The 26,883-nt window shown below is 43.7% G+C and overlaps 1 protein-coding gene across 1 annotated transcript in view; it reads right to left on the bottom strand.

Annotated features, from left to right (window-relative positions):
- Positions 1–1,389: 1,389 nt before the first annotated feature.
- Positions 1,390–26,883, bottom strand: part of PHLDB3 (pleckstrin homology like domain family B member 3) — a 35,742-nt gene continuing 10,248 nt past the window's right edge. Inside the window, exons 3-14 of the mRNA XM_018554614.1 lie at positions 20,635–20,772; positions 19,077–19,205; positions 17,507–17,662; positions 17,025–17,135; positions 15,855–15,938; positions 13,631–13,721; positions 12,260–12,446; positions 10,636–10,714; positions 5,599–5,756; positions 4,362–4,570; positions 3,221–3,306; positions 1,390–1,672 (exon numbers count right to left, since the gene is read on the bottom strand). Of these exons, the coding sequence (XP_018410116.1) occupies positions 1,538–1,672; positions 3,221–3,306; positions 4,362–4,570; positions 5,599–5,756; positions 10,636–10,714; positions 12,260–12,446; positions 13,631–13,721; positions 15,855–15,938; positions 17,025–17,135; positions 17,507–17,662; positions 19,077–19,205; positions 20,635–20,772 (1,563 nt within the window). The 3' untranslated portion in view covers positions 1,390–1,537. The remainder of the gene's footprint in view (positions 1,673–3,220; positions 3,307–4,361; positions 4,571–5,598; positions 5,757–10,635; positions 10,715–12,259; positions 12,447–13,630; positions 13,722–15,854; positions 15,939–17,024; positions 17,136–17,506; positions 17,663–19,076; positions 19,206–20,634; positions 20,773–26,883) is intronic.

Genomic DNA, 26,883 nt, shown 5'->3' with positions numbered 1-26,883 from the left:
TCCCTCCTGTTATGGTCCAAAGGTGGCCCATTCTGAATGGGCAAAACTGTGACACTTCTTCGTGGTGATGGAGCTTTCCCGCCCTCTGCCACCACCACACATTCATACCGGCCAAAGAGACGGCCCATCATAATGGCGGGCCAACTGGAATGTATGGGGTAGGAGGGACCAGCAGCCTTTAACACCATCCAAAAGTGGCAAAGCTTTGGCTGTTCAGCCACTTATCAAAAATCAGACTGTCAGAAAAGAAGTATCTTAATAATGGCTGTGAGCATTGGCATTTCATTTCCACATATCGACAATAAAATGATGTCAGATAAGCTTTTGGTGTGCACAGTGGTTTAGAATATTAAAGCAAAACGTGCTTTAAAGACGGGACCAAAAGCAGACCTTAATAGAGCTTGCTGGTTTGGAAGCCTAAGAGGACCATATCGGCTGCTTTTCCTTTAAGACAGTCCTAAAAGCTTTAAATCCCCAATGAGGTCCATATTTGTGGACACACAACATGAGTGGGCTCCACATGAACAGGAATGTATGAGGTTTATCCATTCACGTCTGTAGGCATTTTCTAGTCATTAGATGGCTGTAGTGTACATACTGAAATCTAGTGTAACATATGCATAAGCAACAATGGTTATGATTTTTCTTTCAGATTAGATATGCGTCTTATTGGTTTTTTAAAACATGGTTACATTAATAGATGTATTCAAATTCTTTCATTCGGCACATCTTTCCCATCACTGTTTTCATTATAGCCCCTGGTCCTGGAAGCCACTCAGTAGATACCTTCTGGATGTAGGTTCCTCAGGTTCCCTAGCTTGAATGTTCTTGAGCACATTTTGCTACATGGCCAGGGCCTCTGGCAACATCAAGAAGATACATTTACCATGTGTCCAAATCAGCCATTGATGGGCTAGGCCCCCATGAGGCAGCCATTTTGTATTTTAGTGATGTCATTGTTCCAAAGGCTAGCACTTGCCTGAATTGAAATTACCAAACTAATGGTTGCTTCCAGTGGCTCATGCAATTAGACCCTGTCCATATTCTACAAAAAAATGTATTAACATGTATATAATATCACAGACATTAAAAGATATATCTAATCTAACACATATCTCAGCATCAGTGGTAATCCACAAAGTCCATTAACATTTTGACACTGACTGCAAACCACTGGTGGAAGACATCACTGGTTAGGCCGTAGAGAAGGCCAAGGCTACATGGCTCTTTGGTATAGTCACTTTCCTGAGCAGAACACCATTTTATATTGCAAAGAATTGGTCTGTTTGGATGTTCAGGGGTCAGACGAAGGTTTTTCACCAGGGAACATCTAGTAAAAATTCACAGATTTTTTTTTTGTCACGGGTTTTATAACATGCTCTTTCTTAATTTTTCTTCCCTTTTGTCAGTCACATTTCTCTCACAAGTTCCTTCTTTTTACAAGCCAGTCTGTGTGTTTCATGCTTTTCTCTTCCTCTATTTCTTTCCCAGACATCTTCGCTCTACCCCAAACATTTGGCACCGATCACAAAAGGCCTCAGTAGCGGTGGTTCTCCTCAGCAGCCGTTACCATGACATCCATCCAGATCCTCATGGCCTCCGGTGTCGGTGCTACCATGCAAAAGAGGCGCTCAAAGGTCTTCAGACAAAACGTCAGTTTAGGGTGTGGACTCTGGGGATGTAAAATAATTGTTTTATTTCACAGTGATATGATGGACATGTATCAGCATATCACATCAGTTTGCTGTATCACATACCACACTCAGAGCTTAAAATGGATGATTGGAAACAATAAGGGTTGTAAAGGAAACATATAAGTTACATTTTACAGTACAGTAGTGCTATTGTGAAGATTAAAATATAAAATATACACTGCCTGGGCAGAAAAAAGTCACTACCTGGATTTAGCGAAGCAAATAGGTCAGAGCCTTCCATTGGATAAGTATTATGATCTGGGGTTGCTTCAGTTGGTCAGGTCTAGGTTCAGAAATATTATATGCCCAAAATATGAGGTCAGCTGTCTACCTGAATATACTGAATGACCAGGTTTTTCCATCAATTGATTTTTTTTCTTCCATGATGGCACATTGGGAATATTCCGAGATGACAATGCCAGGATTCATCGGGCTCAGATTGTGAAAGAGCGGTTCAGAGAGCATGAGACATTATTGTCACACATGGATTGGCCACCACAGAGTCCAGACATTAACCCCATTGAGAATCTTTGGGATGTTCTGGAGAAGACTTTATATAGTGGTCCAACTCTCCCATCATCACTACAACATCTTGCAACTCTGGGCGGAAATAAATGTTGTGACATTGCATAAGCCTATTGAAAACAATGCCACCGCAAATGTGGTCCGTAGGCAAAGCTAAAGGGGGTCCAGCGAAATATTAGAGCGTGTGACTTTTTTTGGCCAGCCAATGTATATAAAAATCATTTTCATTATTATTCCAAAACAACCTAGGTTGTATAGTACATTTTCATTATCTAACGCTCTGTTAAGCCTTGTAGAAGAGTTGCTGGAGTCGTAGCTTATACAAGGCTGAGAACTTCCCCTATGACAGCTCTGATTTGCCCAGTGCTGTCACATGCTTCTCTATGCCCAGGTGTACCAGGTATTCCTTTCAGCTCCTGGAGCTAAACAGAGCAGTAGATGAGCGTAGATAAGGTAAGTGTATGATGCTAAGGTGGGGGCAATTAATGCAAGCCTGGTGGTTTGTCCTGATTGGGCAAAGCACACAAAAGCAGCATTGGGGTGTTGGGCTGCCATTCAGAATAAGGTGGTACCACATCGCGCCAAGGTATGTCATGGTTTTTGGAATGCACTGAGGTATCCCTTGTATTACTGCAACACAATGGTGTACATGGGCCCTTAAAGTGCATCTCTAGGCAAACCTTTTTATCGGTTTTGGATAGAGTGGAGATGGGTTAAGCCCTCGGACACATTTGTATTGCTGTCAGACAGGAAATTCACCCATCTATTCTGTATGAAAGAGCAGTGCTGTCACCTTGGGACAAGAATCCAGAATAACCCCTCTCCTCTTCTCCATAAGATGGGGAAAGCATTTTTTTGCAGTCCTCAGAGATTGCTAGGAGTAATGTAACTGATAGCAGAGAAGCACAGGAAAGCTCACTAAGTATCTGGCAGGATCAATGCTCTCTCTTTTTTTTGCACTTAACAGACAGATACAACCTATTTTTTATTATTGGTATTACCTTAGAAGCACTCCGCAAGTGATCATAATACACCTCTTCTATGGCCTGGAAGTAGATGACCCCTTTCAACTTTTGCTCTTCTTTATCTGCAGGGATAAACAAGGTCAGGGTGGACACAGACAGAGAGAGGAAAGAGAGCAAGACAGGACTGGGGACTTTTGGTCTTTGGGGTAAGGACAACCAATCTTCCCTTTTATTAAAGATTATGTGCTTGAATGAAACAGAAAGAGACTGTAAATCACTTATTATTATTATACAGGATGTATATAGCGCCAACAGTTTGCGCAGCGCTTTACAATATAAGGAAGACATTACAATTCAAGACAAGATGGTAAGGAGGGCCCTGCCCGTGGATCATGATTGAAGTGGCGCATTTACTGCTTTCTTCATATCTGAATTCTTCTCAAGACCCTCTCTTTCATTTCGGGGTGCTGTGTTATTTTAGAGCAGCCTCAAAGAAGCAATTCAGCTTCATACATAGGACGGTTACTCACAACACTGGATATCAATAATAGGAGATCGAGAGCTGCTTATGCAAGAGCCCCTTTCATGGTAGGGACCATTTCCTGCGAGCTAAATAAATGGCCCCATAAAAAGTGTGCCACAATATAATTGTTGGCCGTGGTGTACGGTGAGTGTTGTCTCAAAGAGCGTGGGATGGATTGTGGAGAAGGGGAAACAGAAGTTAGTGAGTTTGGGGGTAGGGATGAGGGCAGGTGGAGCCATGAGAATGACTTGTGGAAGTGAAAAAGAAAGAAGTTGCAAGACTGGATTGTAAAAGGGTGGGAAGAGAGAGAGGAGGCAAGGAGGCTGCATAGTAGAGGGGAGGGGGTACATAAGATTGGCACTGTGATCACAGGTACCTAAAAGCTGCTGGTCCCGCTGTGATCAAGGTCTATTTTGGGTGGCATCTCCTCTCAAAGCTAGCAGCCCAACAAACCTTATCTGCACTGTCCTGAAGGGAGCAAATTTCCCCCTGACCCCAAGTACCATCCTCCCATGGAAGAAAGGGTCAGGAAGGAGACCACAATATACAGAAAAAGAGATAGGATGAGAAAAGAGTAGAAAGAGAAATGAAGGGGAGTAAAGAAAAGGAGGAATGGAGAGAAGATATCATTACTTGAGCTATAAAGGCCCGTACCTGAATAATATGCCAGCCGTCTCTTCTGTCTGTCAAAAACGAACCATCTCTTCTTCCAAGTTTTTATGCGTCCTCCCATCTTCACAAGGTACCCCCGACAGCACATGGCACTAACCCTCACATTAGGACAAGTCTCCACGCTGTGTCCCGACGCCTCCAGGTATGATCGCAGATCAAAAGGCGCCTTGAAAGAGAAAAGAGACAGTATTGTAAATTACCAGAACAGTCATTATAAAGTGATTATGTCACTTTGCTCATTCAAGGCAAAGTGACAGAATCTATTATTCACCCATTCCACTTCCCTGCGCTCCTTTGTGCTTAAGGGCGTCAACACCTGTGTAAGCTTCAGGTTGGATGGTGTTGGAGCCTACACATGGTTGACCTTCTCATCCACCTGGTCAAGTGAGAGTGTGTGGCCTTGAGAATTGCACCCTGGGTGGAGGTCACATGCTCCCACAAAATTGACAGGTATTTGCAAGAGCTGCAAAAAAGAAACTGGTGATTATAGGTTGGCAGGTCAAGAGAAGGTCCACTACAGGTCAAATGCACAAGTATAAAGCCCATTGACACAGACCCTAAATGAGGTGTGCTTATCCCCAAGATCCAAATAAAAATGGTTGGATTGTGGGACTGTCATGGTAGGTCTTCGGATACCTTATGGGAGTGTTCACACCTGTGCTTTTTTGGTGCATAAAGGGTGCATGGAAAAAAGTCCAGCTTCCAGCACCTTGAATGCGGTTTTCAGCAAAACTCACATTATACAGAGTTCAGTGGTAACAAATGTAAAGTGCACAAGCTGACCTCAACGCAAAGAACCCAAAAGTCAGGCCGCCCAGGCCTGAGAATTGCACCCCGGGTGGAGGTAACATGCTCCCCCATACCAGGTATTTGCAAGAGCTGCAAAGGAGCAACCATGCAGAAAGGAGGGTGTAATGATGGAGATTATGTGTTAGAAATAAATGCAGGTCAGAAGAAGGTCCACTACAGGTCAAACGCATCTTTCAATCAATTTTGAATGATCTTCGAAGAGTCTCAAACTGTCAAAACTGATGTCAAACCAATGCCACAAGTCTAAAGCCAGGTTGACACAGACACTAAATGAGGTGTTTTAATCCCACCCCCAAGAAAAAGGTATAAGCCGGGGTGCCCACATCAGGAGAAGGTAAGTCCATGTGACGGTATTTTAATGTAATCACAGTGCAAGGCCAGCTTTCAGTTTGTGCAATGTTTTGGTGAACTTACCGGTTCAGCAGTAGGCTCAGGGGCGGCCGGTTGCACCATGGGCGGGGCTGGTACAGAAGCTGGTACAGAAGCCGGTACAGAAGCTTCTTCCTTCACGTGACTCTGCTCTGCTTCTAGACGTTTGGTCATCTCTATAGCTGCTCTCTTCTCTTCCTACAAAGACACAAGATGTTTTTATTTTCAGTGGTATTTATATTACATTTAGGTGGTGTCGGGGGTTATATGGAACTCGCCTGCCCCCTGTGAATGTAGTTGGGTACACTATGCTCCACAGTACTATATAAGGGGTTATTTGGTCTCGCCCCCCCCCCCTTCACTACTACACAAAATAAAGTTATCACAAACACTTCCATCAAATAATAAAAAGTTTAGTTGGAGATAAAAGGCCACTCCCATTCCTCTAATGAATTATTTTGTCAAGTCTAGGTCCTCTACAGTAATTAAAACAAAGAAATCTAGGGTTAATGTTTACGGTAATAAAGCTTCCTTCAATTTTATTCTTTAGCTTCCAGTTCATTCATTAAAGGGATTTCCCCTCACTTCCTGTTCTGCCCAAGCTCCAAACTCACTCCCATGATGGACTGCAATCTCACATTTACTTTACTAATTTGTATTGAGATTGTAGTCCATCCCGGGAGCGAGCTTGGAGAGGTGGCTACTTTACAATACACACAGGGACCATGGGGAACAAAAGTAGCCCCCCCTCCAGAAGGAAGGACAGTGTCAGCACCAATTCAGAGATGATTTGAGGATCTACAGCCGAGTGATACACAAATAAGATACAGTCTTGTTAATATTTAGGGTACTTGAATGTATTTTGAAGATTTAACTCCTGAGTGTACTGTCACTTTAAGTATTTTCCCATCACAGCAATGGCTTAAGATGCAATACAAAGCTCTGAGAGTGTCATTTGTTTTTTATTAAAAAGAAAAATGTATTACCAGTTTTATTTTTAACAATTGTGTTGCCCCTTTGACTCAACAGCCTCAGGAGGTTTTTCCCTAGAATGAATTGTGAACAGCTGGCAATGAAGAAATTCTAGGAAGTTGTCTCACACCTCGATGTGGCCACAGAAAGGGGAACCCCGATCCTCATTCTTTACATTGAGGCTACAACTACATCAGCAATTTTTATTCGCGCAACAAAAAAAGTAGCGCAATTGAGTGAATATTAATATCAGCGCTGCAATACGGAGAGCCTAGAGCTCTGTGTAAGCAATGACTCGAGTGAATCATAGCTTACTCAGGACTTGCCTTTTAGGTTTTGGCGGCTGAACAAACCCCAGCTTCTAAGTTACCTCGGAAGTAGAGTCATGTCATGTGCACGGTTTACAGCTGAAGTCTAATCAGCTAATATGACATTTTCAAATAAAACATTTCTGTATTCATTATATTCTTCATTTTAGACCCAATGAGCTCATCACTGGTCCTCTGTGCTTCCTTCACAGGGTGCTGTACATAGCTTCCCGAAAACATCACAGCAGCCTGCCTCAGTACTCATCCATGATGCAAGCAGTGCGCTGGCTCCTAAAGGATTAACCCATCCAAAAGAAATATTTTAATTATAGAAGGAAACTGGAAGACTGAGTCATCCTCTCGCTTCTTATATGTCTTGGATCCTCCAACAGTGAGATCTCCCTGCCATTATTCCCGACACTGCTCCTGTCCTCTAGGAAGCATGGGGGATGTGTCCCGGCCCCATCCGTTAACATAAAATAAATGTAAAATACAACAGGGATAGTGGGGCCCCTCATAATGGGCACAGCAGGTATACGGACCCGGGAACTAAGTGCAAGGATGGTGGGGGCCCCTCATAAGAACGCAGCAGGTGTAAGGACCCAGTAACTCAGTGTAGGGATGGTGGACACCCCTCATAATGGGCACAGCAGGTATACGGACCCGGGAACTAAGTGCAAGGATGGTGGGGGCCCCTCATAAGAACGCAGCAGGTGTAAGGACCCAGTAACTCAGTGTAGGGATGGTGGACACCCCTCATAATGGGCACAGCAGGTGTGCAGACCCAGGAACTCAGCACTGGGATGGCAGGTACCCCCTCAATGTGCACAGCAGGGGAGCAGACCCAATGCAGGGATTGTGGTAACCATTCACAATGGGCACAGCAGGTGTACAGACCCAAAAACTCAGCAAAGGGATGGTGGGAACCCCTAATAATGGGTACAGCAGGTGTACAGAGCTGGGAACTCAACACAGGGATGGAGGAAACCCCTCAAAATGGGCACAGAGGGGGAACAGACCCAGAAAGTCAGTGCAGGGATTGTGGGAACCCTTCATAATGGGCACATCAGGTGTACAGATCAGAAACTGTGCAGAGCTCTTGCCAATAGAACCCCTGACAGAAGAAGAAACTCAAGGTGGTTTAATGCCCCTGCATCCACCAAAAAAAGAAGAAAAAAACTTCAGCTTTAGAGGTTCTTTGTCTCATCCGGGCATTGTTGTAGTGCATTAGTCCACCCCAATCCGTATTCTGATGATCAGAGAACCCTTTTTGCTTACTTTATAATATCAATTTTTGTGTGGAATAAAATGTGTGTATCCAGGTAATCAATTACAGCCCTTTCACCTCGGTTGCTGGTTCAATTGCAGTTAAGCCCTGTGCAAACACGAACAACCTGTTTTTCTGCTCTTGTAAAGGCTAACATTGCCCACAAACAGAAGCAACTTCCATTAGCAAGTTCTAAACTCTTAAAACGTCCCTTGCCCAAGTCACCTATGTACAATATCCACGTGTATGGACACACACATGCAGGGTACCCAAAGAAAAGTTCACTCACCAAAGCACACACAGCCCCGTCGTGTCTCATACCTGCTCTGTGTAGCAACTGAATGTGTCTGAGAACGCAGAGCCAGTGCTGCAGACTCGCCTTCCGAAAGCAGAAGCACTTATGTGATGGTCATGTGACAGGCAGGACGGCTGACTGCATGGAAGACTGAGGTTAAAGGGAGGGGATACTAAACAAAAGCAAGGAGAGGGAGAGAGAGAGCAGTACAAGCTCCATAGTGCAATGAACGATTTACAATCTTATTGATAAAAATCAGAGCAAAATGCACTCAAAGTTAGGTGCAAAAGGAGCGAAAGATGACAATGGAAATGGACACACAGTGAGCCCAATAAACTATTGGGGGCACAAAGTGAGAAAGTGAGTAATTGCAACAGGCAAGGCAATCCCTTTAATGGGGCAGCCTGAGACTATTGCCTAAGGCGGGATCTCTTTGGGTCATTATACTGCGCTATGGCCACTAGATGGTGCTGAGGAGCAGAGGAAATAAGTATTTCCTCTGCTCCTCAGCTCTATCTAGTGGCCATAATGCAATATTACATTTAATTCAACCTAAAAAGGTATTATACAAAGATAATTCATTTTTGCTTCCATTCACAGGGTGAATGGCTCTGAGAATTGTTTATAAATAGACTTCAAAACATGTAATATTTTCAATTAAAGGTTGCACAAATTTGACATATATACAAAATATCTCAAAGAGGCATTTTCCTGCTTCTGACACGTCCCATTCCACAGGAACATGCTTTGTACATCAGTGTTACCTGTTGTACTAGTAACAATGTTGCAATTTTATCCCTGTGATGCTAATTTATCATGCCCCGTTTCCCCTGACCACAGCCAGGGAAAACAGCTACCATCCAGGTGATGGGACAATACCTTGGCATGGGAAAAGAATGCGACAGCGAATCAACGGCTTATGATTCACCCCTTCACAGATAACCACCAAGGGGCTGAGCTTGGACTGTTGATGCACTGCCAGTCTCTTCTCCCGCACCAAGGTATCCCATCTTCTGGAAAGTAGTTGTGTTTTCCCTACCTGTGGCCAGCGGCTTGAAAATGCGTTCCCATGACTTGCTGATGCCTTGTGAAGGGGCAGAGCCTGGACCATTGATGCAATGCTGGTCTCTTTCATCAAGCCGAGGTAGGGTCCAATCTCCTGGACAGTGGTTGGGTCTTTCTTGCTGGTGGCCAAGCCCTGATTAAGGGGAATCCTCACCCACAAAATGCATTCCCATGACTTGCTGATGCTTTGTGAAGAGGCAGAGCCTAGACCGTTGATCCAATGCTGGCCTCTTTCTCCAAACCGAGGTAGGGTCCAATCTTCTGGATGGTGGTTGTGTTGATCTTGCCTGTGGCCAAGCCCTGATGCAGGGGAATCCTCACCACCAAAATGCGTTCCCATGGCTCGCTTATGTTTTGTGAAGGGGTGAGCTTGGGACATTGATGCTCTGCCAGTCTCCTTCTCCATTTCCCAGACAATGGTTGTGTTTTTGCTGCCTGTGGCCAGGACATGTTGGTGGCATCGGGAGAGTCTGTGTGTGCTCATTTCGGCTTTCATCTACTGCTCCTCTTGCATCAAGCTTTGTGAGTGTGTTTTATTCCAATTTTCAGCAATAGGCTTGTTCATCGTTTACTATACTATGGAGCTTGCACTGCTCTCCCTCTCTGTGCACTCGTTTGATAGTTAAGCTGGCCATACACTAATTATTTCTAGTCCCAGAGGCTGAATGAAGACAAAAACTCCATTCCCCCATTCACGCTAAAGAGGGTAATGGGGGAATCCTTCCTACCGTGCTATTGTATTCTAACAGTGGCGGCTTCTCTATGCAAGGCAGGCAAATCATGGCTGGTGAGAGGTGATGTACATAGCTTCCTAAAAACATCCCAGCACTCTGCCTCACACTCTTCTCAAGGGCCCTCAGCCCTGATCCAAAGCAGTGCTCTTGGGAGGAGTAATGCAAATATAAAAATGTCTTGATGGGCGGGTTTCAATCTGGAGGAAAGAACATCGTAGGCAGGCTTCATTTGCATGCAGGCCACCCTATGTGAGGCTGATCCTCCATAACTGAAAGAGCTGAAATCAAATGAATGAAAAGGGCAAGCCTGGGACAGTCAGGTTGGGGAGGAAAAAGCTAGATGATGCTGGACATCCTACGGCATTATATCATAAAGTGCAAAGAGTAAAACTATTCAAAAACTGTCCAGATACATTGCAGATAGAAATTGACTCACTCTGGCCTTCAGGAGTCGCTCTTTCTCTGCCATGGCTTCTCGCAGCTGGCGCTCCATCTCTGCTAACTGAGGGATTGGTCTGTGAAGCCAGAAAAACATACAAATTATTATGTATTAGCATGTGGTCATTGGCTAAGATTTTGTTTTCTGGGGGGGAAAGGAGGGCCGTCATAAAACTGATACATGACCTCTAAAAGAAATACAGCCCAATAATCCAATGTAAAGAAAATCTCTCAGGTCATAAAAAATAATATTTAAATTCTGCGTGACAAGAGAGGCTCTTCCCCAGATACACAGTATACAGAGACACAGACTTCTTCTAAGCCCTGCCCCCGCCATTCACCAATCCAATGTGAAGAGCCTTAGCACCCAATAGAAAGTCTCACAGTAGATTTCTGAAGTGCAGGGGTGGGGCTTAGCTCAGCAATGCAGCAAAAGTCTAGGCCTCTTGTACAGCATGTGCCCAATAATGAGAACCTGATGACAAGGCTGTATTGTATTTTCAGGTTGCTCCATGCATATAAAAAAGACAGCATGGAGTCTTCTTTATATGCATGCTTTTCATTTGTTCAGACCACCAAACAAGAGAAAAGAGAGTTGGCTGCATGTTTTCCTCATCTATGAAAAGCTCTAGGACCAGGGGTGGACCTACCACTGGTGCAGCCACTGAGGCTGCACCAGAGCCTGAGGCTATGGGGGGCCACTGAGATCTGGCCCCGGGCCCCCCATTGGAGGTGGCATGGTTGCATGGGCCGATGGGTTAGGAGTAGGTGGGTGGGCGGGCTGGGGGACAAATAAAAAATCTTGCACTAGGGCCCTTTGTTCCGTAGGCCTGCAACTGCCTAGGACTCCTCAGTATCCCTTGGCTTACAGTTCTCTTTCTAAAGGTGGCCACTAATGTTCAGTGGTGGCCAGAAGAGCTCAACAAAAAAAGGAAAAAGCTATCAAAACGTTTAGACTTTTTGTTGCTGCCCCCTTTAATCCTGCAGACCAAGACACTGAGCTACATGTCTTAAAGTACATACAGTCTAGTCAAGCTGAGGAGCAAAGGTAGTTGGTTCCTACTCTTTGGGAAATGTAGGTTTGTTAACATGTATGAGCTTACAAAGTCTTGCCCTAAATGAGCTTTTAATCTAAGCTCCCTATCCAATAAACCAAGCCAAGCATTTCCAACCTTCCAGCATGTCTTTAGGGTGTGGGAGGAAACCAGAGCACCCCGGAGGAGACCCAAGCAAGGACAGGGAGAACATGCTATCTCCTTGCAGATGATGTCCTGACCAAGATATCAACCAGGGACCACCAGTGCTGCAAGGCAGAAGTGCTAGCCACAAAGCTACTGTGCTGCCCACTATCTGTACCCTTCAAGCTTCGAGATATCTTCTAAATTGTGATTCTATCAATAGGCTTATTTCATCAGCCAGAGAAAACGCCATAACCGATCAAACTTTTTTCAGCTTTTCAGTCAAATGAGTATAAAATGAATTCTGGTGGGTTGCCATACGTTACTACATTTTCAATAAACCTGCAAGAGTCTTTTTGAAAATGCTTAATTTCCAAAAACTCCAGAAATTAAAATAGTTGGCCACCATTCGAGGGTAGAATGCTACAGGTCTATTAGCCTTACCCGTATGTCAGAGGTAGTCGGGGATGTCCATTCTGAAGCCTTCCTCCACAAGATCTTCTCTCCTCTCCCTGCAGATTCCGAGTCCGTGCCATCTGGAGATTGGGGCTTATGGCGAGGGCGATCTTACCTCCAGAGCTGCTGGAGCATACGGCTAGGTGCAGAGCAAGGCCGGCGCTCTCCAGACAGGCTGCAATGGCACAAAAGCATTTAAATTACAATGTGCAGTGAGACTTCCCCAAAACACATATATTTCAGGGAATCCATTTTTAAAAAATGGGAAATGGTTGTGCATCATTTCATAGGGGGAAAATTGTTAAAGATTTGAGGTTCCCAAGAACATGACCAGTCGGTAGAAGTTGGGGGCTCCTATGGAAATAAAATTGTCACCTGATCCATGGAAAAGCCCTACTGAAGTCTCCCCCTTGTATAATTACGAGAGCGTTGATGTGCTTTCTATAAAAGTTTTCTAGTATGGCCTCTGATAGGCAATCTCTTTGCTCTTTAGATGTCTGTTAAAAATCCACCTCACTAGAACAGTTTCTGCCAATTCCAAGATACTGACTGTATAGAACCAGTGATCAATGATGAGCACTAGTAGCATGTAAAATTGTGTTACCAGGCTGCCTAAACAGGCTAGTGGAGGGATTGCCCTCAAAGTCAATCCCAACCGTGATATTCCACGACATGCAGAATCCCATACATACACGCAATAGGTTAAACTTGATGGACCTGTGTCTTTATTCAACCTCAAATACTATGCAACTATGTAACTGCACTAGAGTAAGATCAGGTCTCCACAGCACAGCACAGTAAAGGGCTGTGCTGTGTAGCAGAGATGTGTAAATCTAATCACTGGATGGAAAGAAATACAAATCCTTTAGCAGATAAAACATATTTGTATTTCATCTGTTTATTTAAAAGAGAACTATGGCCCAACCTTTTTTTTGGCATTGGTTCTCTTTAGGGTCACAGGAGGAGGTTTACTATGTCCTCCTGTGACCCAAAACTCAGTATATAGCGGCTATTGCCTGCTATATGCTGACAGCGCAGAGCCACGCTGCAGCCGGGATGGATCTCGACAATATTGTCAGGATCCACCCGGCTGCCTGATTGACAGCTGGCTCTGTCTTTCTAGAGGCAGAGCCAGCTGTGCCCACCCCCTCCTCCATCTGTTCCGGCGGTCAACGCTCTCTGCAGGGAGAAAATCCGGCTTTATTGATCAAGAACTGATTGATCACATACAGCAATCGCTCAGTTCTTGATCAATAGAGGCTCTAATTATAGGCATGAGTGTATTTCAGTCTCCCCATAATTCTCCTGTAATGGTTGGCTCAGAGTTCAGCTTCAGTTATGTATTAATTGATCACTTACTATTGCCATGGAGTGAAACTGGTCGGTCAGATTGTCGCACAAACGTTGCATTTCCTCTTCTTCTGGGCAGACTGGAAGTCCTCTGAAGTCCCTGCTGGAAAATTAAGAGTGTAATATAGAAATGATAAAAAGAATGAAACGGCCTTCTCATGTTAGGCTACTGGTGGGCTGCCAAAAGTTATCAAGCTGTAAGTCTTAAACACAAATGTGGAGGTGTGTATTAAGAATATCATGATCTATTAGTGTTCTTAGGAGATGAAATGTTACACTTATTAAATATGATTGTAAATGTAAGATTGCAGCAAGTGCTGCGGGTCCTGGAATAATTTCCTGAGATGTCTGCCAATGTATGTACATTGTCTTACACGTGCAGGCTAGTTGACTTCCACCAAAACTGGTCCTTTGTGACTAACATAGAGACATTTATCTGGGAGCACTGATCAATTAAGTGCTCAGTGTGTTCTATAACACACTTTGGACTATTTCTACATTATATCAATGAATGAAATACTAAATCAATTGATCAATCACTTAGATACGGTAGGTTCCCAATGATGGCCTCCAGGTGTTCAATTACACTTGCCCTATCACAAAAGAAACAGAAGAACATCCATTGTTGATCTACTTTTGAAAATGCTAACATAGGAATATGTTTAAGCAAAAGGTTTTTGTGCCCGCAGTTCAGCTTTATACATCTTTTGGATCAGTGATTCAAAGTAATCAAAGCCAGAACATAAGTATGATTGCCAGGCAGTTAGCATTTTCAGCAGGAGAGATCAGCAATAGCAGCATCTGTGTTTATCTCGCACCAGCTTTTCCTGGAAATTGGAGTTTTTGGAAGAACAAGAGTCCCTATTAAACGGGTTGTGTAAAATGGGAATTTGGTATACTAATCCTCTGGTACCAAGCAGATCCAAACCTGCCCTATAAACCGAAAGTGGGACAATCAGCGTCTGAATCTCTAGTTGTTTAGAAAGAACACAGACCGATCTCATTTCACTTACACAGTCTACCATCCTGTTTTTCATCATTACAAAACCAAAAAGAACTGAGATCAATAGGGGGGAAAAAAACAATGTCACGGGTCAAAGCTAGATAAACCGAGACTTTGAAAAACAACGGAAAGTCCCAGATGAAAAACTGAAACAGAAAGACTTTTTTGGTGATGACAAATCTGTATGCTGTGCATAAAACCACCACTAGGGGGCGGCAACCATCTTCGGTATTTCACAATACAGCAAATAATGATTTTAGCTTAACCACTTGAAGAGCGGGGAGTTAGCCCTCATTCACACGGGTAACGGCCGGCCCGTACAGATCCGTGCTGCGTGCACGGCCGTATCGGGCAGCTCCCAGGAAGGACAGGTGCTGCGTGTGATTTGTACACAGCAGCCTGTTCTTCTCTATGGGATTATGCCGCCGTATGCCGCCCTACGCTCACCCGACCTGCACGTCCGTACGGGTGCGGGTGTCCCTGCCTAGACGCAGACAGGATCCACCCTGACGTGCAGGTCGGGTGACCGCAGGGCAGCGTACGGTCGCGTACTCCCGCAGAGAAGGACAGGCTGCTGTGTATAATCAGGTGTATAAACTGATTATAGCACCTGACGCGTATTTACATTTCTATGTACATGTACGTGGGGGCGGGGAATTAAAAAACAAGTCCCCTACGTGATAGCAAATATACAGTGCCCGGTCCTCTTTATGGAGACATTAGGGGTCTATAAGACTCCTACGTGTCACCTACGGACCCCCCAAAGAAGCTGATGAAGCAGAGCGCACACTCACTCCTCAGCACCATACAAGTGATTGGGCAGGGGGAAAAAACGCTGTACATGTATGGCGACCCGCAGTAAGGCACTTGCCGTCTGTCTGTTTATATACAACAGGTGGATGGCACGTAGTTAATGCATCTCAAGCAGGGGTGTCCCAAGCCTTTACACCGCCTGGGAGGAAGGTGGGTGGTGCATGTTCATGGGGGTGAGCTTAGGCTTCTTAGCTGGTGGTGCATGCTAACAGGGAGGTGGATCATCTGACCAGCTCTGGCTCCGGCCAGCATGGGGAGATCTGTATGGCCCGTATACATCTTCCCGCCTGGCTCTTAGCAACTAGGGATGACAACAACCTCAGGCATTGTAGGGATGGTCCTGATCTCAAGTCATTAAAGTTGGACACAAACTAGCAAGCAGAAGATGGTCCATTTGTGAACCAATATGGTTCTCACCTTTCTGGCGGGGTTCGTCTTCCCTTCCTGTTTCTCAGAGTCCTTCCCATTCAATGCACCAATAGCCAACAGTCTGTCCTTCTCCTACAAAAACACAAAGCAGTTTTGTATTGTTACAACACATCACCCGGTTTACTTTTTTTAATTTTTTTAATTCACGGAAGTGTCACAGAATTTAAAAAGTTTAGCTCTAAACTTTTTGCCAACACTTCTAGTAAAACTAGGAAAAGTCCCAGGACCAGAATATTTTCATCTGATACTAATCCATATACAACTTGAAAATGCAAAATTTGGAGGGTATGGTCCCTTTAAAATCACTTTTAGCAATCGGACGTGTTGGATTCCTTCTCATCACTGAGCCACATGTGAGCTGCTTCCCAGCACGGGGCTCTGGTATAGATCAGCATCACAAGGCCTGGATGAGCTGTCTCTGACACTGAGATTTCACAGCTCCGCATACGCTGGGTGTGACGCACTCGCCAGGACAATATGGCACCATGCCAGGATCCCATTCAGTTTTTGTTTGTCAGATTAAAGTGAAAGAGGAACTCCGAATCCGGTTAGGACTTTGTGGTTTTGCTGGATTGCAGGTTTTTATCTAAATGATTTCCCAAGTAAAGTTCAGTCACATAAAGTGGACCTAAACTCTAACCGACGCCATGGCGGCCAATTATGGGCTCACTGAATACACTGAGGGTCCACATGGCTAAATTTTCTGAGGTTTGACGTATTGCACAAATAAGAACAGATGCCAAGAATCCCTTCCAGAAAGCAAGAGAAGCGATACTATGCAGGGCCAATGTAGACATATTAACAGATACGGAGATTTACAACCAGCATACATAATGGGAAGTGCTAACGTGCAAAATCCATATATAAAGAACAGATATTGAGAATTGTACTCAGCATACAAGAGAAGTGCTACGGTGCAGTGTCTATGTATATTATACCATATATTGAAAATTACAACCAGCATACAGGACAAGAGAAGTAGTCTATACATGCAATTCACGGTCCACACGTGCAAAATGAGAACAGGCACTGAGAATTACACCTGGGTTAGGACTAATGGTGCTAACCCAGTTCACCCATGCCCGCACAAAACTGTGACTGGCAACAATACATCCTGTGCCTATGTCTTTGCCAAAGGAAATTGCACAACCAATTTACCTTATTCAGAGACTGGAAGACCCGCGTGTTCTCCTCACTAATCCTTAATCTCTCAGTTTGCGCCTGTTCCTCCGCACCGCGGATTTGCTCCTCCAAGCGCAGAATTTTATCCTGAAAAAAAAAATTATTAGTGCTTTAAAAGGAAAATTCTAATTCCAACATCACATTTTTAAACAATGCCAAAACCATAACATTAATTAAAATGACTCTGTCATCAAGAAATGATGTGGGCTGCCATTGCAGGTCTCCTTCTGAAATGCTAGATTCCTGGCAATTTCCCACTTTGGTATGTTTCAGTCAAGTCCAAAGACCAGCTTGCAGTGACTCATCACAGCATCGGAATGACAGCCATGGATCTAGCATTCTTAAAGGAGAATTAATTAATGGCAGCCCCCATTAATCTCTCACGACAGTGTCCCTTTAAACTGCAAAATCATTCTCAACACAACATATGTCGTAGTTTTCACTTTTGGTAATATTACCTTCCTTTTGTTCAACTCGTTTTGCCGTTTGGCAATGTTTTGTGATGTTTGTCTGTAGGAGGCCTCCTTCTCCTCTTCCCGGCTGCTTTCCTTTTCCAGCTGCTGGAACTCCAAGTCTTCAAAGGATTTCACAGCGGTTTCCATCATCTCAGACGTCTGGAAGAAGAAGGTAAGTTCAAAGGTTTATCCTACTCCGAAACTCCACATAGGGAAGAACTATTCACTGATATACCTCTGGCATTCAGAACTTCCATCTAGGAGGCAGCAAGCCCTCTCCAATTAGTATCTTCATCTACAGAAGAACCATATGTCCACAAACCTATACAGCTAGAAGGTCTACCTAGAAAACAGCTATATACGTGTTAAACCACCACACCTGGAACTTCCATCTTGAGAACGGCGTGCTGATAAACATAGCACATTAAGAGACTATCTAGAGAGTAACCATCAGTAAACCCCATTTTATTCATTAGTCCTGTCCAAATGAGCGCTGTATATTGATGAATCCTCCAACTTAGAGCCTTCAACTTGAGGACAACCACCTACTTCAATACTCCTAATCAGAAACTCCATCTGAATGCTAACTAGGAGGCAACAAGCCCTGTCCACTTAGTATCTTCATCTACAGAAGAACCATATGTCCACATATCCATACACCTAGAAGGTCTACCCAGACAACAGCTATATACATGTAAACCCACCACACCTGGAACTTCCATCTTCAGAAGCTGATAAACACAGCACACTAGAAGACTATCTAGACAGGAGCCAACCCTAAATCCCATTTTATTCATTAGTCTTGTCTAAATGAGCTCTGTAATGAATCCTCCAACTTAGAACCTTCTAATAGAGGACTACCACCCACTTCAATACTCCTCCTAATCAGGAACTCCATCTGAATGCCATCTAAGAGGCAACACGCCCTGTCCAATTAGTATCTTCATCTACAGAAGGACCATATGTTCACAAATCTATACAACTAGAAGGTCTACCTAGACAACAGCTGTATACATGTAAACCCACCACAGCTGGAACTTCCATCTTAAGAACATTGTGCTGATAAACACAGCACACTAAAAGACTATCTAGAGAGGAACCATCCCTAAGCCCCATTTTATTCATTAGTCCTGTCTAAATGAGCTCTGTATATTGATGAATCCTTCAACATAGAGCCTTCTACTAGAGGACAACCACCCACTTCCATATTCCTCCTATTCAGGAACTTCATTTGAAAGCTTTTTATTACACCCGAGCAGGAAATCACAGCAGTCGCCAAACAGCAAACAGTCTGATTCTATCTGCTATTGTTTTAGCCAAGGTTACAAAGTTAGGCAAAGATTGTTATGGGCGACACCAACATTTAGACATGCATCAGCCTTTACGAAACAATTGCACCTGCCTTGTCCATAGCTGGTAATATTTACTGCAATCAGATAATTGCATTTCCTTCGGAATAGGCAGATACTTCCGATTTCATAATGAGTGACCCACCCCCATCAGAAGACATTTTTGATATAAAAGCACCGGCAGCAATAGCAAAGTGATTGTGACCATTGGGTCCCCCACTAACCTCATGGATTTGCTTCCTGAGCTGCTCCCGTAAACTCTCCGGCTGCTTTTCCAGCTGTGCGCGACACTCTGCTATCTTCACCTCCAGATCCTTCACCTTCTGCTTCTCATAATGCAGCTGGCGTTTATCCTGCAACAACAAGGGAAGACTTTGCATTCAAATTGCATGGGTGCAAAGATAACAAATTGTGCACAAAATGGATAACATTGTGTATATAATTTATTCCATACATCATAGGCTGCTATTACAGTGTTAGAGATTTTGTAATACATTAATGACCATGATGTCAGTACACTGGCACTGCTCATGCTCATCCAGATAAATATACAATTGAAATGTATATAAAGTAAAACTGTCTTGGCTGTCAAAGGAGTTGAAATTATAATCAGCCAGTCTTGCAATCATGCACCTCTTCTGGAGAGCGCAGGCAGGTCATGTATTCCTTGAGACCTCTTACAGATCACACTGCAGCTAAATAATACAACTTGGTCTTGGATCCTCCCCAGCCTGTGATTGGACAATAAAGCAGCAACACATTATGGAGATCATCAAGCTTTTGAACTTTAAAAATCTCCTATTAAGCACTGTTGATGAAGCCGGACCTAAACAGCACTGCTGCATAGGCAGTAAGACGGAGATCACATGACCTATATAGAAACGTGAATGTGCACGTAAGTCAGTGGTCAGTGCTTGGAGGATCCTACCATTGGGTCAGGACTATAATATGCATGTGTGGCTAGATTCAGTGAAGAGGAACTTCAAGAACAATGGCCTTTAATTATTAAAGAGAATCTTAATTATCTATATTTATCTTATAATTTTAATTATCTTATTGTAATCGCTAAACAGAGATAGAAAATGTAGAGTTTCAGGTTAGCATTGACTATTTGCTTCTTAAAGGAGAACTATGGGGTCATGGCTTTTCCCCATAGTTCTCGTTAGGGTAAGGGGAGGAAACATACTAGCGTCCTCCCGTTACCCTAAGCTCAGGATACCGCGAGCTACAGCTTGCGGTATACGGAGACGCCACAGCCGGAGCGGATCCCGACATCGATGTCGAGATCCACCCAGCTGCGTGAGTGACAGCTAGTACCCGCCCCCTCCCCCGTCCCTTCCGCCAGTCAGCGCTGGCGGATCGGAGCGGGGAGGGGGGAATCCAGCCCCTCCCCTGTCACGGCAGAGAGCCGTGACAGGATCGAGAGGTGAGCGAACGCCGGTATATGTTCGCTCACCTCCCGATCTACTGAGCCGACTTGTGACAGTCTCATTGTCACAGGTCGGCTAGAACTATGAGGTGAGTGAAAAGCACTCACCTCATAGTTCTCCTTTAAGGTATTTAGAGTGCAACATGCAAATGACCAATTGCAACGAATCCATTAACACACTATGAAAAAGATTTCAAACAAATTAGTTTGCGCTGGGAGTAAATATTAGACACCAGCTGCAACAATGTATGTTAAACGCTGAAAAGGAAGGGCAACATATTAGCCCTTCCTATGAAAAAGATTCATTAGCTTATACGCCGCTGCCCACAGGGGATCTTTTATCACTACTTTACCTTTTCTCTCTCTTCCTGCCACTTCTTCTCTGTCTCTCTGAGCTGCTCGTGCAAGACGCGGATCATCTCTTCTTCCTTCTCTATCTCCTTCTTATCTGTCATCAGCTCTCCTTCCAACAGAGCCCTCTCCATCTCCACCTGAAAAAGGAATAATAGTGGACACAATGTAAAACAAGCCCCACCTCCGAGGAGTCAATGCATTCTCTTTTAACACTGTTTCACCCCATTGAATTTATAATCATACAATTTTAGCAATCATGAATTGCATGCTGAAACTATCTCTTTGATTGCTAAGTTGATTTGCATATTACTGCTACAGTTGTTCTAATATCTAGTAGTTGTCAATCTAATAGGGTCTCTTTCCCTAAGTAATGGATAAGTAACACTGGAAATCTGGGGTTGTCCTATTGGTGTGGCTATCTAGTGGTGCTGCAGTGGCGTGTAAACAAGGTTTTCGAGTTTTGGCCAGGCAGCTTCAACACACAAAAGTATTTCCACGATTTCCTTGGTTTGTATTGTAACTAAAGGGATCTAAGATGGAAGCCCCAAGCCAAACAACTTAATCCCAATTAATTTGATCCTGCATTGGAATACATTTGTACTTGGACTATTAGACTGTGGTTGCCAGGTCAACCGTAGATCCTTGCTTTTCAAGCAACTACCACCAAGCTAGTCTGTCTAAAAGGAAAAAAAAAAATAATGTTACCCACGGCAACCAGTAAGATTGAAAAAAGTTACTTTTCCAGTGTAACTTTCAAAATAAACGGATTAATCTGATTCGTTACGGTGATAAGTAGAGTTTTGTTTTCTTTTTTGGAAGATTGGCAAACATATAAGCATCTTGTTAATGTTTAGAGCAATTACCAAATGCCTCACTTTCCCAGCCCTCCCCCCTCCCTCCAACTACAATAGCTACATCAGCTGGTAAATGGTAAACCCATTACTATTGGTTAAGGCATTAATCCCTTACACACCTCCCCAGAACTGAACCTTTGTCTCCGACCCTGGTTGCGTCTTCATGGACGGATCCCGGATAAAAAGCAAAATCAGGCTCCCGGCAGTTTGCTTCTGAAGAAGGCATTACACAAAGGAGCCTGTATATAGATGTGCTAAGCTGGCGTATTGTTCGGTGACATACAACACCCACACAGCGGCGTGCACCTGTGCAGACACACAGTATAAACATCCAACCACTGTACATAACTGGGAGGAGGCAGGCGGATGGGAGAGTTTCTCAACAGAAGATGTAAACATCTTATAAGCCAGAAATCTACCATAACCGCGGATGGGATTGTAGATATGTCAAAGTTGTGCATTGGAAATTTTTGTAAAAATCAGTCAAAATTGAAAATTGAAGGGTAAGCCCACCCAAAGTGATATAAGGTTATCACTGGAGCATGGTGGACAGTCTCATCCTCCCTGCTTCCTACATATCTATGATATTCCTGCCTTAACTTCCAACTCTGCTCCTGTCCATTTGGGAATTTTGGGTGTTCCCACCCACATTTGTGTGTCCCGGCTCCTCCTGTTGCATCCTATATAATGTTACAATTCTATATAAAAAATGCAGAAGGGCAATGGAAGCCCCTTATAATGGGCACAGCAGATGTGCAGACCCTGGAACTAAATGCAGACATGGTGGGAACCCCTCATAATGGGCCACAGCAAGTGTGCAGATCCAGGATCTCAGTGTAGGCATGGTGAGAGGGTCTCATAATGGGTCACACCATGTGTGCAGACTCAACTGCACAATCTTGGACGGCCCGGTCTTAAAGAACTGCTTTTAGGGGTGGATTGCTTAACTAACTCATCTAAAACAACTGGGAGGAGCCGGCATGTCAATACCATGATCGGTACACCACCTATATCACCATCTGGAGTGCCTGGAGCGCTTTCTTGGGTACCCCACCATTCAGAGCCATCATCTCATAATACACATTGGTGTCTCTCAGCCTAGGGGAATGCACCTCCCTGGTCTGGACACGTGATACCGTTTCCCCACTTTCTCTCATCTCTGACCCTGTGACCCTTTCAACCTTTTCCCTTCTCCTGGACTTCTCTACACTCTCCCACCCTTGGGGTTCCCCCTTTCAGGACCTTACACCAGGAGGGATGGCGCCCCTAGGCCGAATACCCACAGACCAAATGAGTGCTTAGCTTTATTCAAAGCACTTTAATATCTACGCCAACAAACCATTTTCATACAATAGCATCACAGGCCCATTGTAAAACGTAGAAGGACTCTGCTAAGCCCTAGTGCCCATGCCTATCCATACCGGCTCTGCAGGAAGCATAAGAGGATGAGTAAACTGCGTCAGCTCCATACGGCCCGAACCACTGGGTCCAAACTTTCTGCTGCATACCAATACCTTCTTAAATTTAGAATCTGGCAGCATATTGGCTGCTTATTTAGTGATAATTCTTATTTTAAAGCTTTTGTCAAGGTGAAAAAATAAATAAATAATTATTATTATTATACAGGATTTATATAGCGCCAACAGTTTGAGCAGCGCTTTAAAATAACAATACATGCACATTTCCCCGTGTTTTAACCCTTCAAAGGCCAAGCAATAAAGAAGAATACTCAGCCTGCCAAAAATGCACTAAAGTCCAAATTTCTTGCTGGTGGACTGAATGGTGTCAGTCCTGCCCAGTTGTCTTTTGCTAAACTACTGTAAAGTGCTGCTCAAACTGTTGGTGCGATTTAAATCCTATATATAAACTCTATATATCTTAACTAATAATGATCTCACTCACTGTCCTCATATCCACATTATAGCGTCTAATTATTCTATGATTCAAGGTAAGAACTGGGAGGGCTGATTACATTCCTTGAGATAACACCTGGCAGCTCTGATTTTCTGACATGATCTTTGAACTTATATAGGGAAACACTTCCAGTGGTATTTTTGACAGACCAAGAGTGATCAAATAAGAGAAGTTCTTTGTTCGGTTTTCCATACACTTTAATCTAGGGATACACATTAGCAAAGAATAAATCATCCATTGGTCACATTGTGTCTGCACATCCGTCCATGGCACAGAGTATAATGCCAAGTCTTTAAACCGGGGAGGTCTTCTGCATAAAAACTGACTGTTTACATTTTCATCTCGTCTATATACTTTTCTGACAGTCTCCGCAAGTACTAAAACAGCCTCAAACAAAGGCGTTCTATTTCTATAAACAGTATGCTCTCAGGAGGTCAGCGCCACAGTATATAAAGCTCGTTATACCAGGAAAATAAACAGACATCACATGCTGAAAGATGGAAGCCCGAGGCCACGAAAGAAAGAGACCGCTCTCCCCAAGGTTCTACCTGGATTAGGAACACATCTACTTTCTATAGAGCAGATATATCGATGACGTACAATCCGTCACTGGGGGATGGGACTGGATCAACATATTATTGTTGACTCTGTGAAAGGATCTTGAGATGTAATTACTTCTGGAATATAATCCATTCCCCAGTTATGGATTTGGTGAATGCTAGCTCAGAATAGGATGTATATTTTAGGGTGATGACCCAGTCTTTGACTGTTTATAGGGAGGCTTTAGGGACCCAAGAGAGCCTCCATCTTCCTCTACTTCTCCCTTGCCTGTCCTTTATAACCTACCGTCCCTCTCACAACTGCCCAATTCTTCATCTACTTCTCCCTCCCCTGTCCTCATAACCTACCCTTCCTCTCACTACTGCCCAATTCTTCCTCTACTTCTCCCTCCCCTGTCCTCATAATCTACCCTTCCTCTCACTACTGTCCCAATTCTTCCTCTACTTCTCCCTCCCTCATCCTCATAACCTACCCTTCCACTCACTACTGCCCAATTCTTCCTCTACTTCTTCCTCCCCCTAGTCATAACCTACCCTTCCTTTCACTACTGCCCAATTCTTCCTCTACTTCTTCCTCCCTGTAGTCATAATCTACCCTTCCTTTCACTACTGCCCAATTCTTCCTCTATTTCCCCCTCCCCTGTCCTCATAACCTAACCTTCCTCTCACTACTGCCCAATTCTTCCTTTACTTCCCCCTCCCCTGTCCTCATAACCTACCCTTCCTCTCACTACTGCCCAATTCTTCCTCTACTTCTTCCTCCCCCTAGTCATAACCTACCCTTCCTTTCACTACTGCCCAATTCTTCCTCTACTCCCCCCCCCCCCTAGTCATAACCTACCCTTCCTCTCACTACTGCCCAATTCTTCCTTTACTTCCCCCTCCCCTGTCCTCATAACCTAACCTTCCTCTCACTACTGCCCAATTCTTCCTCTACAGCTCCCTCCCTGTCCTCATATCCTACCCTTCCTCTCACTACCGCCCAATTCTTCCTCTACTTCTTCCTGCCCCTAGTCATAACCTACCCTTCCTTTCACTACTGCCCAATTCTTCCTCTACTTCTTCCTCCCCCTAGTCATAACCTACCCTTCCTTTCACTACTGCCCAATTCTTCCTCTACTTCTTCCTCCCCCTAGTCATAACCTACCCTTCCTCTCACTACTGCCCAATTCTTCCTTTACTTCCCCCTCCCCTGTCCTCATAACCTAACCTTCCTCTCACTACTGCCCAATTCTTCCTCTACAGTCCCTCCCTGTCCTCATAACCTACCCTTCCTCTCACTACTGCCCAATTCTTCCTCTACTTCTCCCTCTCTTGTCCTCATAACCTATTTGTCCTGGTTAGCATCATCAATGAAAGTGAAAGAAAATCAAAATGTTTGGGTTGCCACCAGAGCAGGAACAGATGGGAAATCTTCCAATGGGCACACTTGTTCTCGTGACCCTGCTAACCGCCAGGGATTTCCCTTACTTTTAAGGGATTTCCTCTTACTTCTTGTTGTGGCTACCGGATGGGAAGTGAAGGGAAATCTCCCCAATGGCACAAAGATGTCAAAAAAAGCCAACAGTGGTTATATATTAAAAAAAAAAAGAATTTTGCTTCAGCTTTACTTTAATTACAAATTTCAGGCTAAAAATTAAAGTGGAATCCGCATTCCGTACAATTCAATCCAAAAATACATCTATGTAAATGAGGACTCTCATAGATCCAAAGCATCTGCACAGACATTTTATTCATTAAAATTCCTTTTTATTTAAAATTAGGTATAAAATGTACATTTTTGTTTGCTTATAAAACCCACATCCATATTAGGATCCGTCTTTGCATCGCTTGTTTATAGATTTTTTTTTTCAGCGAAGCCGAAGTCATTTGCGATCATCATATGTCATATACAAATCCCAGATCCTTATATGGAAAATAGATTGTAAGCTCTCACGAGAAGGGCCTTCCGATGCTTTTGTATTCCATTGTATTGTAATCGTATTCTCACCATATGTTGTAATGTGTTGGTGCTATATAAATCCTGTATAAGAATATTATTATTGTGGTTATTATTATTAATAGTAAGGTTTTTATAACTGTTGGCGCCATATAAATCCTGTATAAGAATATGATTTGTTATTATTATTATCAAAAACAACAACAATATTCTTACACAGAATTTATATGGCGCCAAGAGTTATAAAAAACGTATTATTATTAATATTAATAATAAAGCTTTTTATATATATATATAATTTATTTATTTTTGTATATAATTTGAGTAAAAAATAAAAAGTCAGGTTTTTATTGCCGTCTGTGCCCCCCATTAGGAAGATTCATCCCCTCTATTTGTCCTGGTGACCGTTATCACTGAAAGTGAAAGAAAATCCCAAAGTTTTGGATTGTCAGCAGAACAGGATTAGATGGGAAATATTCCAACGGGGACATTAGTTCTGGTGACCACCAGGGATCTCCCTTCTCTTCGGAGGGATTTCCTTTCACTCCCTCCTGTGGCTATCAGACAGGAAGTGAAGGGAAATCTCTCGCCATGGGACAAAGATAGCAATAAAAAGTTGACAGGGGTATGACCCTCCCTTGCTCTATCCAAAACTAATGAGGGTGTTTTGGTTTCGGGTTCTAATTTCATTAAAGTTCATCTTAAATGGCATGTCCATCTAAGATTACCCTGTCCATAGGGTGGCAACACTGCAGTGATTCCACTACAGAACAGACGGCGTTGTCATCCTGTTAAAGGAAGTGGAAAATCAACATCTGATGGAAGGATCAACAGGTAATAGAACTATAGTATGGGGAACTGATGTGTTAATTCTAATAACAGACTGAGATAGATGTGTGTGTGTGTGTGTGTGTGTGTGTGTGTGTGTGTGTGTGTGTGTGTGTGTGTGTGTGTGTGTGTGTGTGTGTGTATATATGTGTG

This window comes from Nanorana parkeri, unplaced genomic scaffold (assembly GCF_000935625.1).
Source record: "Nanorana parkeri isolate BGI_ZX_2015 unplaced genomic scaffold, ASM93562v1 scaffold166, whole genome shotgun sequence".
Classification (NCBI taxonomy): Eukaryota; Metazoa; Chordata; class Amphibia; order Anura; family Dicroglossidae; genus Nanorana; species Nanorana parkeri.
This window is presented reverse-complemented; position numbering and strand designations above follow the sequence as displayed.